We start from the raw sequence: 20,022 nt of genomic DNA on the forward strand, positions 1-20,022 counted from the left end.
TTTTTTTTTTTTTTTAACAGGAATGATGATGCCGCAGTACAAACTTTCTCAGAATTCCATGCATGGTAGTCCTGCATCTTCCAATTATCAACAAACCACTATCTCACATAGCCCTTCCAGGTAATATAGTGTCTACACTTGGGGAGGGGTCAAACCCATTCTGCACTGGTGGTCAAATTTGTTCTGAGTCTGTGGGTCGGAATTAAAATTTCACTGTCAGGAGGCAAACACTGTATTCTTGTCCAGCCACAGAGTGAGCCTCTTTAGCTAGCACAGTTAAATATGGCATTTAAATGCAGACTTTTAAGAGGGTAAATGCATTTATGAAACCTCCTGTCTTTTGTTAATTAATTCATCTCTCCGTGCATTCCTGTATCACCCCCTCACCAATTTTTGGTGAATTTTCTATACCTTCTGCCTCAATTTGGGAATCCTCCTCTGGAGGCTTCTCTCCCACACTTCTATAATGGGAGGTTGGCAGTGATGGCAGGAGGGACTGGGACAGAAGTGGGGGAGAGATAAGGGACCCACTTCTGCAGATTTGGCAGCAGCAGCAGAACTGAAGTAAAAGGGACAGGAAGGACTTCTTATTTAAATCTGTATTGTGGGGCATTGTGAGAGCAGCTGTACAAAGGACTGCTGAGAAGAGGACGGGTTCAGGTAACTGGCCAGTCAGACATAAGCTTCTTTCTCAACTCTGCCTACACCAGCTCCTCTGAGCTGTATCAAGACAGGCAGCTGCAGTCTGTTAATTTTGAATGGGGCTGGATGGGAAAGGGTTCAGCATGTGGGCTGTATGCTGGACACCCTTGGTTTACAACTAACAAACAGAGTTTGCTTTGTTAAGCTTTAGAACTCTTTTTTATTTGGCACATTACATAACGCATTTATATACTTTAATGTAACTTGGCAAATAAAATTGTTCCGCCCTTCAAGATATACCTTTGTTTTTTGGAGTGGTGTTGAGGAGAGTTTTCTAGATTTTATGTATTGCAAAAAAACCCCACCCAACTCCCCTCCCTCCAAACCCCATCTCTCTGATAATATTTTGGTTTTGCAAAATGCTTGTTTTCTTTACTGGTTTTATTCCTCGGGAAGACTACATTGTAATAAATCTTCTTTTAAGATGTAAAATTTTTTTTTCTACAATTCTGAGTCAGTGATGGTATGTTTAATATTTTTAATATAAAACCACATATAGCGTTGTCTACAATTTAACAAACAAAACACCTTGTAACAACCTTATAAAGTCCCTTTCTGTGTGTTTGTTATTTTGGGCTGTGCACGGCAAATTCTCAAAAATAAAAATAAAGCAACCTCTTCACAAAGATTGAGAGAGAACAGTGGCAAATTTCAGAAGTGAAAGTACTGAAAAGAAAAAAAAAGTTCTTGTAAAATGTACTTTCTGTTTCCTTGTTTACACTGTTTCAATCTTTGTCTTAACTTTAGTTTTATTTCAAGCAATTGCTTTGTATTTGTTCCATTCAAAAATCTCTGTTATACATTACATCTCCTAAGATCTCATTAAGTTTATAACAAGTAATTGATAGTTGCTGTTGTAAAATCAGACATCAACAATATTTCAGGGGTGGGGGGGGAAGGGTCACAAACTGGACTACTTAAAACATAAAGCTTCAAGGAAAATATTCTAAATTTACTGTAGTGTATAATCACAATATCAAAAATAATTTACAAAGCAAATTCCCTGTTCCATAGTTACTCCTTTTCTTGCATTACCCAAGAGTGATTTCCAGGGTTGAAAGTTGATAGTTTTTTGGTTATGGCAAGTCTGTTGCAGACTTGCTGCTAAAATATAGGGGAGTATTACCCAAACAAAGAGGACCTGATCCAAAGCCCATTGAATTCAATAAATCTTGGATTAGCCCTATAAAGAGGATGTATACTGCCTGAATCACTTTTTCTCTTTTGCTTTATTTATGTCCTCTTTATAGGGCTGATCCAAGGTTTATTGAATTCAGTGGGCTTTGGATCAGGTCCTTTTTGTCACTCTCCTTTATATTAGCAGTATAGTCTTGACAGAGAAACAAAGTTCTATGAAATCTTATTGGAATGTCCAGTTATTAATTGACAGTATTATATATTTATCGGCGACCTGCTAAATTAAACTATTACAAATCAGAATGCCCTCTCAATGATCGTTTTACCTTTCAATGCCCACACTGAACTCCTGTTAATTTTAATGGGAGTTGTATGTGCTCATAATGAGAATAGCCTCCTCCTTCCCCATCCCAAAGTCCACTTGGCTGCTATTTTGGTTTCCTTTGACTACACAGAAGATAGTGACTTCTGCCCAGCCTCGTGTAGTTTTCAGTGGTATGTATAGAACACTCAAATCATGTTATTTAAGTCCCCTAGAGACGCATGGAACAAGAGTGTGATCTTTTAGAATAAAGCAAGGTCTTTGGTTTCTAGAGGCTCAAATATGGTTGCCAAGCGTCCGGTTTTTGACCAGAATGCCTGGTCGACAAGTCCGTTCATTGTAGTCTGCCTGTAGATAGGAAAAGGAGAGGAAGAGGGGGACATATATCTTAGCTCATTTTCATTAATACTTCTGCTTGATATTCCATTAGAAGGCATGCTGTACTGTCATTTCTTTAAAACTGTATCCAGAAGAAGAATTCCTGTTTGTTTTCTCAAGCAGATAAAGCCCCATATTTTGTCTACTGTTTTCTTTCGTTTGAGGCTAAAATGTTAAGTCAGGGAATGTTCAAAGGATAATTTCTAGTGGATTGTCAAGCATAAGCACTATGTCATGTTACTTTTAATTAAAAAAAAAATAATTTTCAGTTTAGTTTGCTGAACTTTGTCACAAATTTGTGCAAAGTGCTGGAATTTGCTCCTTGGGCTCTATAACGCATTTTGTAGCAGAACTATAGAAATCAAACAAGTCTTCACAAACTATATAACAGACTCCAATATATTTTAGAAAACTGAACTGTTTGAAAATGAATTGCCAAAGCAATGCTCCAGATGCCATGAGATCTAGGAATATATGGATTAATTGATAATGTTAATCAAGCTAGTCATCACGTGAAAAATTATTTGGTTTTGATTTTCATTCCGGTTTTTAGTAAGCTATGAGTAAGCTTGGAAACTGTAAATTTTATTTTTCTGTAATACCTGGTAAGAACGTTAAACAGCTATTTACTTTTTCTAGGTATAGTTCTTATGAATGGATTTTTTTTCTCCCGTTAGTTTTGCTTAATGCAAATGTAGCTCTTAAGAAATAATTGAATCAGAGAAGGTGCAAACACTTTTGTGAGAAATGTTACTCTTAATAGATGTTTCTTGATTCCACTGGATTACATGGCAGGCCTTATAAAATTTTGTAAAATAAGTGTAAGAAATACGATGCCTACACTGGATTTCCTAACTTGTACTTGGGTTTTGTTTTTAGCCGGTTTGTGCCACCACAGACAAGCTCTGGTAACAGATTTATGGCACAACAGAACAGCCCAGTGCCTAGTCCATATGCTCCTCAAAGCCCTGCAGGATACATGCCATATTCACATCCTCCAAGTTATACACCACACCCTCAGATGCAACAAGGTAATTAGATCATCATTCTATTCTCAGAACTCAAGATAACTTTAACTTTGCATGGATATTTCACAGTTTGTAATTCCTTTCAAAGGGCCAGACCCTGCTCACTGTTCAGGTGCAAAATTACATTAGGCTAGCAGGATCTGTGCGTGAATAAGTTAGGCAGGAATTTGTCTAAAGTGTGCAATAGGCTGCAAAATTTGCTAACTGCCTTTAAAAAAAATCAGCTGGCATTTTATCCCAGTTTGGGAGAAAAATAGAATACAGCAATACCAAAAAACCTTGCAGAACTGAAATTATTGTTGTTAAATAGTTTTCAAACATTTTAAGCCCTTTTTATCAGCATACCTTGCATTTTCTCTAAACAAACTGTTCTTAAGGCTTAGTTACTTCGTGAAAATGTAGGATAGTTCTGTATTTCATATTATGTATATCATCTATCGCTATTTCATGTACTAAGGGTAGTGATGAAAACTTAATGTGAAGATTTTTTTCCCCTGTATAACTTCAGGGAATGAACAGTTGTTAGGCTGTAACAGTAACTTAGAAGATTTGAGTTTGGTCCAGGCCAAGCCACAGAACAGAGTTTGAACCCTCTCAAAGTTCAAAGATGTTATATTTTGCCTTTTCTTTAGGGTGTTGGTAGTAACAGGGGCCAGCACAAAATCTGGATCTTGATCTGGATTCCAAACTCCTTGCTTCCCTCTGACCATTAACATTTGGGATGGGTTTACATAAGAACGGCCATACTGGGTCAGACCAAAGGTCCATCCAGCCCAGTATCCTGTCTACTGACAGTGACCAATGCCAGGTGTCCCAGAGGGAGTGAACCTAACTGGTAATGATCAAGTGATCTCTCTCCTGCCATTTCACCCTCTGACAAACAGAGGCTAGGGACACCATTCCTTACCCATCCTGGCTAATAGCCATTAATGGTCTTAGCCTCCATGAATTTATCTAGTTCTCTTTTAAACCCTGTTATAGTCCTAGTCTACACAACCTCCTCAGGCAAGGAGTTCCACAGGTTGACTGTGTGAAGAACAACTTCCTTTTATTTGTTTTAAACGTGCTGCCCATCAATTTCATTTGGTGGCCCCTAGTTCTTATATTATGGGAACAAGTAAATAACTTTTCCTTATTCGCTTTCTCCACCCCACTCATGATTTTATATCTCTATCATATCCCCCCTTAGTTTCCTCTTTTCCAAGCTGAAAAGTCCTAGCCTCTTTAATCTCTTCTCATATGGGACCCATTCCAAACCCATAATCATTTTAGTTGCCTTTCTCTGAACCTTTTCCAATGCCAGTATATCTTTTTTGTGATGAGGAGACCACATCTGTATGCAGTATTCAAGATGTGGACATACCATGGATTTATATAAGGGCAATATGATATTCTCTGTCTTATTCTCTATCCCTTTTTGAATGATTCCTAACATCCTGTTTGCTTTTTTGACTGCCGCTGCACACTGCGAGCACGTCTTCAGAGAACTATCCAGGATGACTCCAAGATCTCTTTCCTGATTAGGTGTAGCTAAATTAGCCCCCATCATATTGTATGTATAGTTGGGGTTATTTTTTCCAATGTGCATTACTTTACATTTATCCACATTAAATTTCATTTGCCATTTTGTTGCCCAGTCACTTAGTTTTGTGAGATCTTTTTTGAAGTTCTTCACAGTCTGCTTTGGTCTTAACTATCTTGAGCAGTTTAGTATCATCTGCAAACTTTGCCACTTCACTTTTTACCCGTTTCTCCAGATCATTTATGAATAAGTTGAATAGGATTGGTCCTAGGACTGACCCTTGGGGAACACTACTAGTTTGATTCAAGCCTATCTCTACTTACACTTAGGGTCACAGTATTCTCCATGATTTTACTGTGGCAAAAGTGGCTGCCAAATCCATTGCGTATAGAAATGACTTGCCATCCCTGCAACAAAAAATATTTAATAGTGTGTTCCAAAACCTTACACCTGGCTAACATAAATTTTCTGAGGAGCCATCCTCGCAACCATCCTCGCAACCGCAGCAAGCAATAAAAGTAACCTGCAGGTGTTTTCAGTTTGTACACTCTGGAGCTTCATGTTTAGTAAGGTTCTAGAGTAAATAGTGTCTCAGGAGATACTGTGTACCCTATGGTCTCAGGAGATACTGTGTACCCCTATGGTATCATGAAAGGGGAAGTCCTAAGTAGTGCTTAATTTGTGTCAGGCCCAGCCCCGGCACCTCTAGGCTTAGCAGTTCATAGCCCCAGCATCTCTGGGCTTGCTGCATCAGTTATGAATGTAAAAAAATTGCTTGAGCCCCAGCATTCTTTCATAACAAATTAAGCACTGGTCCTAAGGTATATAAAACTTAAACCAAACATTAGCTTCTGTTCCATCCTTGGTATGGAGAATAGAATATTACTCTGCTACCTACAAAAGAGAAGAATGAAGACTTTGTCGCAACCCCTGTGGAAAAATGCTTTGCAAGGAATTTGTGGGGAAAGCAGAAATGTATTCCCTACATATGCCCATCTTATAGTGAGGTAATTGGAGAAGGAACTTTTAATGTGTGTTCAGTATTTCTAATCTTTGTGGTAATATATTATTTTCATAATTGTGGTAACTAAAAAGATATAAGCTTGTAAACAAACATGACCAAGAACAAATTCTATGCCAAAACACCCAAAAAACTGGCCAAAAATATAAATTTCCCTAGAATAATTTAGAATTTGCAGTCTAAATTTTAAAATGCTCTTGATCTTTCTCCATTTTAATTTTTATTACTGTTTTTCCATGCATTTGATGCTACAGCCAAAATTTGCCATGAGTTACATTGACTTGATGAAGAAGTCTGCATTTGGTACATATCTGTTAATATAGGCCTACTGTTTTCCCTGCCTGTTGTTGTGGTTCTTCACATTTTCTTTTGAGACATAGCTTGAGCTTTTTTGTCTGATCTTGTGACGATAGAATCTTTGACCCTCAGTCAAGGAATTTTTCTAAACTTTCCTTTTTCCTTTCCAGTGGAACATTTGTCATTAACAAATGTGTCTACAGCTATTTGCAGTGTTTCCTGGCTTGATCCACGTGTTCACCCTTTATTCACGCCTCTAACTTCTCCACTGTAACTAAATGCAAGTCTAACTTATTAAAGAATCTTGTATATTATACAAGTATATTTCACTGAGTAAATAGAATTGGTCAGACTGGTACAATATTATAAATCCCTGGTAAATATTAGTTCATAATTCTTGTAACTACTTGTTGCTGAAGCAGTGCTGGTAAATTCAATTGATTGCCAAACCTGTTGTTGTTCTATCGCTTATGTGTATTATCAATAACTGGACTTAAAAAAACATTTTAATATTAAATATGTTTATAATTGTTTTTTTCCCCCTTATTTCAGCTTCAGTATCCAGTCCCATTGTCTCAGGTGGGATGAGGAACATACATGAAAATAAAGTTTCAAGTCAGTTGTCTGGCAATTCAGCTAATCACCATGCTGATAATTCTAGACATGGCTCAAATGAAGACTACCTACAGATGGTGCACAGACTAAGTAGTGATGTATGTTACACACCCCAACAAATTTTCTATATGAAAGGAAATGTTTGACAAATATTTGAATTGTGTGACTGGTCTAAAAACCAAATATTTTGCTGGGTTGTTGTTGACATTTGAAAAGGAGTAATCTATTTCATTAATTTTTCAATTTCTGTTTGTGTAGGTCTTAGTTTTCAAATTTATTTTAAATGACCACTGTTTTGCTTGAAACCACTTTTGCAACATTTATTTTGCATTGAAGAAAAGGGAAAATTGTCTCTACATATTAGCTTATTTTAAGAGGCAATTTTGCCTTGTTTTAGTTGCTCAGATACTGTATTGATGTGGACAGGATAACAGCCTATGTTGGTTTCATGACAGATTTGAAACATCCTATTTTAAAAGTGTCTGTTGTTAGTGATATGATTCTATCAAACCTGATGAAAGTTTCTTTTGACTTTTTATTTTTACTCAATACCTGTGAGCTCAAATGTCTTGCCAGAAAAATAAATTTCCATGCATCTGTGACTTCAGTTCATATAAAGGGAGGTGAAATTCATGCTCTAATAACTGATACACAGTTTAATAGACTTTAAAAAAGATAGTGGTGCTGTGAACTCACCCCAGATTCTTTACTAAATTGGTGATGAATATTCCACTTAATGAGCTCCTCATCCTGCCAACATCTTCTCAGCCTGTGTATGCATCTTGTTGAGGTAATTCTTTACAGGCATGATATAGAAGAACCACTAAGAATTCTTTGAGCAATGCTGTTGTAATAATGCCCACTACAGGTTGTGAGAGGGTCTTGAACTTGGGATATTCAGCATCAAGTCAAGCCTCTACCAAAGTAGTCACTACATTAGCTTGCAGCAGTAGTAGACAGTTATCTATATGAACTAGCCAGTAGAGTGGGAGGGAAACATAACACACACTATACAAGCGTGTTACACTTTCTCACAGAAGACTATATCTAGTGTGATAACACCTGGGTCCTTAAAACCCTGAGCACAGTTAACTCAGCAAAACCAAGAGTGAATCAACTGCATCATTTTTGTGTATTAAAATCAAGCACACAATCATTTAGCCATTTCCAGATGATTGTGTGCTCACCTAACAAGCAATGAACAGTTAATGGAAAATCCATAACTACAGTGTGAATTCAGTAGTATTAACTTTGTAATATAAAAGCAGCATCCTGAAAATCCAGGTAGTCTCTGCTTCAGTGATACAACTTCACTAAAGTGGGAAGCTTCTTCTGGCATCAAATATACATGTTTCCCACAGTTAATTCTTATTTTAAAGGTACACTGTCAAAGCAATCATCCATTTGTTAAAAGAAGCTTTTTTTGCAAAACTTAAGAACTGGTAGAAATCTTTCAATGACATTTAAAAATAATTATTCCAAGAGAGGGTTCCCCCCCCCCCCTTTTAAAAAAAGTTGCCACACAGTATATGCAGCACAAAGATTGAAGTGATATCCTAATACATGAGAATCTGGAACAAATTAAACATAACTGGTCTAGTGTCATTGTTCAATTTGACTGCAGAAGGTAAACAAAAAGTAAAGTACATTCAGTTTTTAAAATCCTTTTTACATTTTAATATTTTAAGATAAGAGTTAAGGAATTAAAAAACAACAACAACTTGACAGCATCACTTCAATTAAAGCAGACACCTAATTGCATCCAGTATAGTGAGTATTGCAGAAAAGTTTTTATTGTAATTTCCTGCTTTCACACACGTACAAGTTTCTGAAACATTCTGCTTTAGAGCTGAAATTTTCTATACTAAAACGTCTCTCTGAATGTGTGTTTTTTTTTTAATTTGAGCAAAATTCAACTGTTTTTGAGTTTTAGAATGCAAATAAATACTACTTCTTCCAATAGTGTCCCTATGGGTGCGCCACTGTAGGTGTGGCAGGTCCTCCTCCTGCGCCTGGGATGGGAGATCTTTGGTAGCAGTTGCCCATTGGGCTGCACATTCACTCCTCCCCATCTTGCGCTGTGAGGGGCCTCTATATATAGTGCTGTGTGGTCCACGGATCCTCAGTTCCTTCTCAACTGCTTTTGGTTTGGCATTGAATCTGCTAGCAGAGTCCCCTTCCTTAGGGTACGTCTATACTTACCTCTGGGTTCGGCGGTAAGCAATCGATCTTCTGGGATCGATTTATCGCGTCTTGTCTAGACGCGATAAATCGATCCCGGAAGTGCTTGCTGTCGACGCCGGTACTCCTGCTCTGCGAGAGGAGTACGCGCAGTCGACGGGGGAGCCTGCCTGCCGCGTGTGGACCCGCGGTAAGTACCTTGTATTTCGAACTAAGGTACTTCGACTTCAGCTACGTTATTCACGTAGCTGAAGTTGCGTATCTTAGTTTGAACTGGGGGGTTAGTGTGGACCAGACCTTAGTCTTTAGTCACACTCTCCCTAGTTTGCCTTAGTATATAGCTGTTTCCATTTGTTTTTCTCCCTTAAAAAAACCCAAACTTTTTGTTCTCTTCCCTCCCCGTTATGTGACACTTCCCATTTTCCCATCCTTCTTAACTGGGACCTCTCCCTCTTGGAAGTATGCCGGGATCTCCAGGATTCAAGAGGTGTGTCTCTTGTCAGGAAGCCTTTCCAATGAGCGATGGCCACTTGAGGTGCATCTGCTGCCTCAGTGAAGGTCACGACCCACAAAAGTGCTCCCACTGAATCAACTTGACTGCTCGGGCCCAAAAGGATTATGATCTTAAATTGAAACTTCTCCTTATGGAGAGTTCTCTTTTTTTTTTTTTTTTTTCAGTTGGTAGCAAAGGGAGTTCAGGCTGGTATTTATTAGCTCATTGGCATGAGTGCTAATATCAGAGATCTTCTAAATATGTATAATTCTTCATGACAAACTAAATAAAGTGGTGCTTTTAGCTAAAACATATTTTCACTAATTCATATTTATTTTCTGCATGTGCTGTTTGCAAGTTCTCACTTGGACTCTGATTTCATTCTAAAATATACGTAAAATATGATGAAAAGGGTCTAAATTTCAAAGAGTCTTAAATGTGCTAGTAGTTGTCTTGTGACCTCATTCCCAGTATTTATCCTGATTAGACTTTTTTTTAGAAAATAAATTTATAATACACATTATCGCTGTTTTTAGGATGGTGAGTCTTCAATAAGGAATGCTGCATCGTTTTCTTTGCGGTCACCACAGTCAGTGTGCTCGCCAGCTGGAAGCGATGGAACACCTAAAGGTACTCTTGTAACTAAAACAGGTTATATGTATATATATGTATGAGTTTGTTTCCCAATGATAAAAGACAAGTGAATTTATAAGCTACATAGTTTGATCTAACTAGCATTTTATGTTCAGGTAAAACTGCAGAAGTTACATACACATAATGATATTTTTAATTACAATTTTATTTTGGTCCCCTGTTAACTGGAAGCCTGAGAAGGACCAAAATTTGACTCACTATATTTTAAAACAGACTACTGTGGAGGATAGCAAGATCGTAAACCCTGTACATGTTGAGGAATAAACTGTATTAGAAGAACAATTTCCATTGTTCTATGCTAACATGGTTCAAACACATCTCTGAGTTATTAATTTCTTTATATTTATGAAAGTATCATAACATAAAACAGTTATTGCATTAATTGCGATGAAAGACATTGTGGTAATGTAAGAAATTTAAAAACAGGTCAGTTAACACCATTTAATATCTACTGTGGATGTGGCCTAAATATATTACCTAGATAGGAAAAGTAGGAGGGCAGTTTAGTAAGATAATTTAAAAAAAACCTAAAAGTAGTTCTTTATACCAAGCTCTAGAGTGTGTGTGTGTGTGTGTGTGTGTTTCCCCTGAGTGCCTCCTTACCATTTTATAACAGTAATTGACTGTGACTCGGTGAATGGAGTACACAGTTCTGGTGTATGGCAGAGGATCCAAAGCTATGCATATACATAATAACTCAATACCACAATAATAAAAAGGGGCAAAAATACTTTTTTCTGCCATTCCACTGGAAGATAATAAAATAAAATTTTTGCTATATGGCTCAGTGAGAGAGCAAGAGAGAACTGAGATTGGTAAGAGAACCAAAGGATAGGGGTAGAGAAGGGAGGCAGAGGATTGCTAAAATGATTTTCACAGTTCATTGTGTTATATAGATATCCTATGACAGATGTAGCTGGAAGGAAGATGGGTGCAACACCTGGTGGGAAAAGTTGTGATTGAAGTCTGGCAGGTTGGAGTAAAGAATTTATTGTGTAGGTGGCAAAATAATAGTTTAGTTGCTGCTATTATAGCCTCCACAAAGCCTTGATCAGTATAGGTGTTTCAGTTAATAAACATTTTGGTGGATCGAGACTACCTCACCTCAAACACAGTTGTCACCCACCTTGAAAATTTTTCAGCCAACTTGTAAGATTGCTTGGACTTGGACTGGTTGTGGCAGAAGCATAGAAGTGGTGGACCAGTTGGTGTGAATTACTACGGTTCTGGAAATATTGGAGGCATTTGGGGCTATAATCTTTATATTGGATCTACCCACCTCTTGTTTGCTCAGTCCAGAAGGGAGGTATTGAGTTATTGATGTAGGCCAAAATGCCAGCATCTCTTACTGAGATGGTTTACTCAGTACTTAATCTTACTGAAATAGTTCTAATAATACTTGAGTCCTCAGACCATTTAATGCTTGACCGTCTATTTTTAGGCCTGGGTGTGGTAGGGAGACAGCGTAGTTACATTGACCAGTTTCCTCTTGGTGATGAAGGAACATCTAGTGTCCATGCCGATTACTTTAGATCTCTTAGCTGTCTTTGATGTTTACCCATGAAAATATTGTTGACAAGCCTGCAAATAACAGAAGAGAGAGAAGTTGTTGGTATTGAAAGAAAATGGTTTCCTCCATGGAGGACTAAAGGGTTGCATTAGACTTTTGCTTATCAGAGAGATCACATGCAAGGTACCATAGGGTTTCCAGGTTCTCAATCCTCTGGTTCAACATGTGAGGCTGTTAGGGAAGATATTATAGATATTGAGCTTCTATGATTTGAAAATGTAGATAACCCTGAGACTTTGTGTATTTAATTAGAGTTGAAGAGTGTTATCCCTCAGTGTTTAATTATTATAGGCGCTCTCTGGCTGACACAGAATTTGAATAGGGAAAAGGTAATGCTTTAAATTGGGGAAAACTCTGGCAAGAAATGACGCAAGTTATATCTGCTGTCTTGATTGAGTTTGCTTGCCTTTTTTAATAGATTAAAAAATACCCTTACTCTGGGATGTTTGGCTGCACCTCTCTTCTTACAAATACCAAAGACAGCTCTGATTTGTCCATAAGGTTCCAAGGCTCGGGCATGCTTCTTCTGCCTTCAATTTAGGTTCTGTGTCTACAATCATGCAAACAGAACAATGGCTTAGTATTCCTATGGTTCCTGTTACCACATCTTCTTTTAAAGCCAGATTTTGGGACAATCGTGAGAAGTGTGTAGTGGATCATTCCCCAAGTAGGACTACTCATCCAGCTCCATCCCTTCATTATTCTACTCTTCTCCATCATGGCAGAGTCAAACAAAAGGTGCTCCATCTGCTAAGAGATATTTTCTGGAGCTACAAATGGGGAGCCCTGCCACAATTGTTCCCAGTCTAGAGGTCCTCACTGTGCTGAAAGAAGGGGGTCAGAGTCTGGATGATTTGTTTGGGCCTCTACATATTCCACCCAGGCCAGCCAAGAAACAGATGGAGACATCTTTTGCAAGGGTTCTCTTAAGCAACAAAACTTGGTAAACAAGACTGTGCTTATCAGTCAATAATGTTGCAGGGTTACATTGAAAATTCTCCCCCAAACTTCTGTAAATCCTTCTCTAAAGAGTACCAAACCAGGTTCTTCATAAACAGTAACAATAATGGTGATAGCTAGATCTTTATATAGTCTTTTTATTCATAAATTCTCTGTGTTTTGCCAAGGAGTGGGTATTTGGGTTATTTGCCAACTGATCTGGCATCTTTTCTGATCTTCCCTCAGGAAGATCTGAGACTGCTTCAGGATTGTTTCCCTACACTTCCTCTCCAGTTATATATTGGATGATAAATAATACCAGAGCTCATGACACATCTCCATGGACTGTGATCCAAAAAAAGAATATCAGAGAAGAAAAGAATAGTGGTAGCCACCTCTGCAGAAAAGGCTAATATCATTCTGTATTAACAGGAATATCCTGAGTAAAGCATGGGAGGTGATTGTTCCACTCTACTTGGCACTAGTAAGGCCTCAGCTGGAGTCCTTTGTCCAATTCTGGGTGTCACACTTTAGGAAAGATGTGGACGAATTGGAGAGAGTCCAGAGGAGAGCCTCAAAAATGCTGGAAATTTTAGAAAATCAGACCTATGAGCAAAGGTTAAAAAAGTTGAGCATGTTTAGTGTTGAGCAAAGACTGAGCGGAGGACCTGATAACTCTTTAAATATGTTAAGGGCTGTAATAAAGAGGACAGTGATCAGTTGTCCATATCCTCTGAATGTATGACAAGAAGCAGCAGATTTAGGTTAGATATTAGGAAAAAGTTCCGAACTATAAGGTTAGTTAAGTACTGGGGCAGCTTACCAAAGGAAGTTGTGGAATCCCTATCACTGGAGATTTTTAAGAGCAGATTAGATAAACACCTGTCAGGGATGGTCTAGGTATACCTGATCCTGTTTCAACATGAGGGGATGGACTAGGTGACCTCTCAGGGGTCCATTTAGCACTACTTTTCTATGATTCTGTGATTCGTAAGGATAGCTATATGGCACAGATGCAGCTGGCCCAGGTCAGCTGACTCTGGCTCTTAGGGCTTGGGCTGTGGGGCTAAAAATTGTTATGTAGACGTTTGGTCTCAGGCTGGAGCCCAGCTCTGGAACCCTCCACCCTCACAGAATGTCTACACAGCAGTTTTTTGGGCCCAGAACCTGAGCCTTATGAGCCTGAGTCAGCTGACCTGGACTAGATGGGGTTTTTACCCCTTGTGCAGACATACCCTCAGTAAGCAACTCAGAGTACCCTGTCCAGACTCTAGGCTGATATACTTAAAGAAGAGAATCCCTGAACCGTTGTCGATCACCTCACCATGAGTTAAGATAGACACACAGAATGAGAGTCCTTCCAATGCAGCAAAGTTTTATCAGCTTTCTGGTACTGATGTCCAGTGTGCCACAGTGTGTCCATCTTTACCTGTAGGTCGTAGGTCTGATGGGCTCCATGCATAGGGATTACGCTATTGGCCAAATGGCATGTGTGAGTGCTTAAAGGTTTCTACTTGAGGGCTAGAAACTGTTCCTAGTAGGAGATGCAGTGGAAGGTGAAGGTACCATCCAGAGTGATCCATTTCCTCTGTTTCCTCTGAAAAAGGAAGCTGACTGATGGTAGGATTCCCCCCTCTGCAATCTGAATCCTAAATCGGTGATGCCTTTCAGGGTGTGGGATCAGACCCAGGGCATCATAACAAAGAGAATATGATGAAAGGTCAGACTCCAGAGCATCCGCTGCTTAGAGATGAGCATGATCAGGGTGGCTCTTCCAGGATAATCTGAGAAAGGAATACACTGTGGTACAGTTAGAAAATGTGACAACCATGGTACAAATATATCATCAAGTGGTAGGAACAAGAAATTTAATTGAAATGCCAAAATGAAGTAGATTGTCTCCTGAGCATAAGCTCATCTAACCTCTGCTAGGGTCATTGACCCAAAAGGGTTGCTGAACACAAAACCTGCCTGGCTAAGCCATCAGAGAGAGACAGCTAATAATGGTTCCTGAACCTGCATGTATTCAAGCTGGTATTTAGAGGGGCTTAGCTCAGTTCGACCTGAGCCTTAACTGAGACACACCTTAATGGGATATGTTCATATTCAGTTGTAATGCAAGAGACAAGGCAAGGAAAGTAGAGTGAAGATCACTGGGAAAAGATGGTCTGGCTCACAGATTGCCAAATTAGCGTCTAAAACTCTTCTCACCCTCTTCCTTTTTTTTTTTTTTTTTTTTTTTTTTTGCTATTAGGAAGAATGATTAAGAAGGTATAGGAAGGATGCTATAGCTGTCATCCTTACCCCTGACTGGCCAAGAAGGGTGTGCGACTCAAATGTTTTGGAGATATTGCACAGGCTTCCTTTTATTCTCCACAACAGGCAGGATGTCCTATTTTAGGACCTGCTTCTGCATCCCATCCCAGATTACTCGAGTCTGATTGTTTGTTTATTGAGCAGCAAGTCCTAAATAAGGTTGGATACCCCTTCCAAAGTAATGGAGGGTTTCTTAGCCTCACATAAGCCTTGCACCCTCTCAGCCTACTCGAGAGTTTGGACAAAATTATCCTATTGGTACTAAGAAAGATCAACTGGAGGAAGTCAGGTTTTCCCATTTGCTGAATGTCTTATAGAATGGCCTGCATTTGGACCAAAAGACCACCACCACCATTGCTTCTTGTGTCTCAGCACTAAAGACTGTTATAAAATCAGGCTCATCCAAATCTCTAGTAGATCACCCCATAGTATCAAAGTTTATTATTGCAGCACTCTTATGTAAACCAAACCTATCCTCCCTACTTGGAATCTTCACCTATCCATTCAAGCAGATGATATCTAATTCCCTGTATTTCCTTGCTATGAAAATATTCTTCCTCATCACAATCAAGAAATGTCTCCAGAAATCTTTGCTCTTATGGCATGAGCCTTATTATATTTTCCCTAAGGGCCAGGTTGCTCATCATGCTTCAGAGTTATTCCAAAGGTAAACATATATGCTTCCTAACATAACAGGAGATCATTTTGCTTGACGCCTCAACATGCAAAAGAGCATGGCATATGCTGCTTGTGAGAAGAGCTGGTAAATTGTATCTTAGTAGAATCGGTCCGTTCAGGAGGGAAGGGGAAACTCTTGTTTATTCTTTCTTCTCCGTCTATTAATTTTTTCTTACTGCTTGCTAGATCCCAAATGTGGTGGTGAAGTGAGAATCCAGAATGGAAAAAAATCAACTGATTATTTTTCTTGGAATAATCTCACAACCCAGTCCACCTCATCTGAGATCCTTTGGCCTCTTCAGGCTACTCTTAAATAGAAAAAGCCTGATTCTCTATTGCCCTATACCTTATGTAGAAGTCATGCCCCAGAGCAAAGTAAGCACAGAATGGTACTGTTTTACACTCACTTTGCACTAGTATAAATACTTTACATAAGGTGAAAGGCAATGGAGAATCAGGCTTTTAATGTCATTGAATAAGGTATAATTGTTAAGAATAAGAATTGAGTGTTCCAGTACAGCTTCAGAAGGAGAATAGATCGAGAATAGAAGCATGTGGGGAATGGAGGCAAGCATGTAAGCTCCTTGGACAAGTTTTGTGAAACATCTGGTACTTGCCAAAAGAGAAATACAGTCATTATGTCCTGTGGTGGGAGAGGGTCATTACCAGAAAGGAAATAATCAGGTAATAGATTTTTTCCTATATGCTGTAGTAAACTAATCTTGTAGGTTCTGGAATATTTATGCTTGAGGTCAAAAGGATCTCAAGTTATATATCACAGGAATTGAAGTCAGTGATGGAAGGCAGAGTGAGAGACAGCCTTGGCAGAAGCCAGGATTTTGGCCTGGGGGATGAAGATGGGGGCTGATTTGAGAAATGCTGGATTGAATAGCTGCAAGATTTTGAGAGTCTGGATGTGAGGAGAAAGGGAATCAAAGATAATTTCATGGTTGCAGGCTTTAGTGGGAGGGAGGATAGTGTAACTGACAGTCGCGATGAGGAAACGGAAAAAAGGGATTCGGGTGTAAAAAATCCAATTTATGCCATGTTTAGTGCAAAGAGGTTGTAGAACACCTATCAGGATGAATTGGAGAAAAAGCAAGGCACAAGAGCCTGGACAAAGGAAAAGAGGACATTTGTGGAGAGAGCTTTTAATTTGAATGTGGACCATGCCACAGTTGTACCTAATTTTGTCATTGTTAGATCCATGTATTGCAATGTGCTGTCCTTGGAGCTACTTGGAAAAAATCAATCAGAAACTTCATCTGCAGAATAAGGCTTCATGCTTACTTAGTGGTGTCTCTTGAATAGATCATATTACAATTGCAGTCTGTCTTCCAATTCATTTGAATGCAGTTCAAAGTGTTAACGGATAAATGTCTAAGTGGTTTGAATTGTAACTACCTTAGCTACTGCCCCTCTCCTCAAGTGCTATCATGGTATCATTAGAAAAGCTTAAGCTAACAGCCCCCATGTTTAAACGGGAGGAAGCTTGATGGCAGGGTATTTTTTAGCAAGGGACCTGTTGTGCCCTTCACTTCTCCACACCGTCACTCCCACACTGGACCAACAGAACTCAAATTGTTGACCATTGCAAAGTTTATCTATTCTCGTAGGCTTTTTGTGGAACAGAGAATTAAGGGAGCTTGAAGATGAAAAGAGGTTTTTTAAATTTGTGAAGAATTCGGGAGGTGTGTATGTGAACATTATCCACTTTTTTAAAGTTCCTGTTTGTAAAATACATGTAAATTTGCTCAAAACTTGGGATGAATGCGTTTTAGAAAGAAAAATAAATAAGTTGGAGGTAATGGCAGAAACAATATCCTCAGTCACTTGTGGACAGAAGCATTGCCTCTAGGTAAATTGACTAAGAACTCCCCTAAAGTAGGAAAGTTGCAAAAGAAATAGACATACTCAGGGATAAAGAGTAAAGGAAGGCCATTTTTATTTTGCTTTTGAAATGCTTCCTGACTTCATCTTTCCAAGAACATTTTTAAGTAGGGAGTCTTCTGTGACCTATGGATGTGTTCAGATTTCATTTTATTGCATTTGGAAATGCATAAATATAGTGACTATTGTCTGTCTATAGCTCATCATTAAGTTTTCATCACAGGACCCCACGAGACTCTATGGAGCCTTCAACCCTTCCTTTTCCCATAGACCAGGTTACCTTTTCATTAACCTAAATCTTTAATAGTTGATATCCTGGCCTGAACTTATAAGCACTGTGGGAAAAGTTCTGGCTATCTTCACTAGAATGGTGCTTTATTCACTAGATGTGGATTGCTAAAATAAGTTGCTAGAAAATATGGTCATCCTTTGCTGCAACTAACTGTATTACATCGGGCCTTAGGATGTTCTTCATCATGCATCTTATTTATACACTTACTCTTTGTAAGCACAAATATTTGTAGAAATACACATAATAAATAATTTAGGGTATATTTAGTGTGTTTTTATATAAACTGCGAAACACCATAACTGTTCAGTTTTTCTGAATTATTATTCTAGGATCAAGACCACCTTTAATCGTACAATCTCAGCCTCCACCTTATTCATCACCTAGAGATGTACCCCCAGACATATTGTTAGATTCTCCAGAAAGAAAGCAAAAGAAACAAAAGAAAATGAAGTTAGGCAAGGATGAAAAAGACCAGACTGAAAAAGCTGCAATGTATGATATCATTAGTTCTCCTTCCAAGGACTCCACTAAACTTACGTTAAGACTCTCTCGTGTAAGATCTTCAGATATGGACCAGCAGGACGATATGCTTTCTGGTTTGGAAAACAGTAATGTGTCAGAGGGTGATATTCCTTTTAATGTGCAGTACCCAGGACAGACTTCTAAAACACCCATTACTCCACAGGATGTTAATCGCCCACTAAATGCTGCTCAGTGTTTGCCTCAGCATGAACAGACAGCATTCCTTCAGGCACAACAAGTGCCTGTTTTACAACAGAACACTTCAGTTGCTGCAAAACAACCTCAAACTCCTGTGGTACAGACACAGCAGCAGGTTTCGCAACAAGGAACTATAACGCCATATGATGAAGTAGAGTTGGATGCATTGGCTGAAATTGAGCGGATAGAACGTGAATCAGCTATTGAAAGGGAGCGATTTTCAAAAGAAGTCCAAGATAAAGGTAAAAGGATTGTGTATATCTCCTATTATTTCCCATCATCACATAGTTCTATTCTGTTCTGTATAGGTTCTTATACTGCCATCATCTTTGTTGTCCAAGATGAACTGTGACCTTTCATGTGTGTAATATCTGGTATTACTTTGCTTGCATTCCTTAAAATCTGGAGAGTGAAGTTGTTAGGTTTTTTAATTTGGGTTTATAAGAAATAAAAGTTAAATTATTCATAAACTGCTCTAATTTTGAGCCATGACATTAGATCAGGATAGAGAGGACATTGCTTGTGATGTTACTTGAATTCTGACAATACCATACAATTACATTGCTGTATGGAATCACAGTTTCTAATAGATATTAAATAACGGATCAATTAGTTGATGAGAGACACTTCCCTTGTGCACAAGTTTACTGACTATACAGTAAAAACATCTTTTTTTAAAATTACAATAGAATTCCTACACCACTTCTATTTTTATCACCAGTCATATCTAACATGAAAGATATATTGGTTCATAATTGTACATCTTTTTTTTAAAGGGAATGGTATGATTGGATAATATATACTTCTACGTTGCCTTAGTTTTTGATCAACTGAACACCATTGTTTATCTGTAAATTACATATTCCAGTGAACTACTATATACAGTACCTACTTATCAGACTTGTGTTCTCTATGCCAGAGGTTCTCAACCTTTTTCTTTCTGAGACCTTCCCTCCCCCACATACTATAAAAACTCCATGGCCCACCCCCACCCATCAACTGGTTTTCTGCATATAAAAGCTAGGGCCGGTGTTATGGGGTAGCAAGCATTGCCTGGGGAAGCTACATTGCTCACGCTTAATCTTCAGCCCTGGGTGACGGGGCTCAGGGCCCTGAGCTTCAGCCCCATATAGAGGGGCTTTGGCTTTCTGCCCTGGGCCCCAGAGAGTCTAACCCTGGCCATGCTTCGCGGACCCTCATGGTCTCCAGACCCCTGGCTGAGAACCACTGCTCTACGCCATAGAGGCTAGACTAACCTTTGGAGTTT

At 38.8% G+C, this 20,022-nt stretch overlaps 1 protein-coding gene across 11 annotated transcripts in view; it reads left to right on the top strand.

The window, feature by feature from the left end:
• NIPBL (NIPBL cohesin loading factor) overlaps positions 1 to 20,022 on the top strand; it is a 299,958-nt gene that overhangs the window by 151,565 nt on the left and 128,371 nt on the right. For 10 of the 11 annotated variants that reach the window (XR_010602148.1, XM_008168695.4, XM_008168692.4 and 7 more), the window contains exons 5-9: positions 21 to 120; positions 3,419 to 3,570; positions 6,960 to 7,120; positions 10,233 to 10,326; positions 18,365 to 18,997. Coding sequence is in view for 10 of the 11 variants with exons in the window: in XM_008168695.4 (XP_008166917.2) it covers positions 21 to 120; positions 3,419 to 3,570; positions 6,960 to 7,120; positions 10,233 to 10,326; positions 18,365 to 18,997 (1,140 nt within the window). In the remaining variant the exon portion in view is untranslated. The remainder of the gene's footprint in view (positions 1 to 20; positions 121 to 3,418; positions 3,571 to 6,959; positions 7,121 to 10,232; positions 10,327 to 18,364; positions 18,998 to 20,022) is intronic. The other variant, XM_065598871.1, reaches the window with a different exon arrangement.

Source organism: Chrysemys picta, chromosome 6 (genome assembly GCF_011386835.1).
Source record: "Chrysemys picta bellii isolate R12L10 chromosome 6, ASM1138683v2, whole genome shotgun sequence".
Taxonomy (NCBI): domain Eukaryota; kingdom Metazoa; phylum Chordata; order Testudines; family Emydidae; genus Chrysemys; species Chrysemys picta.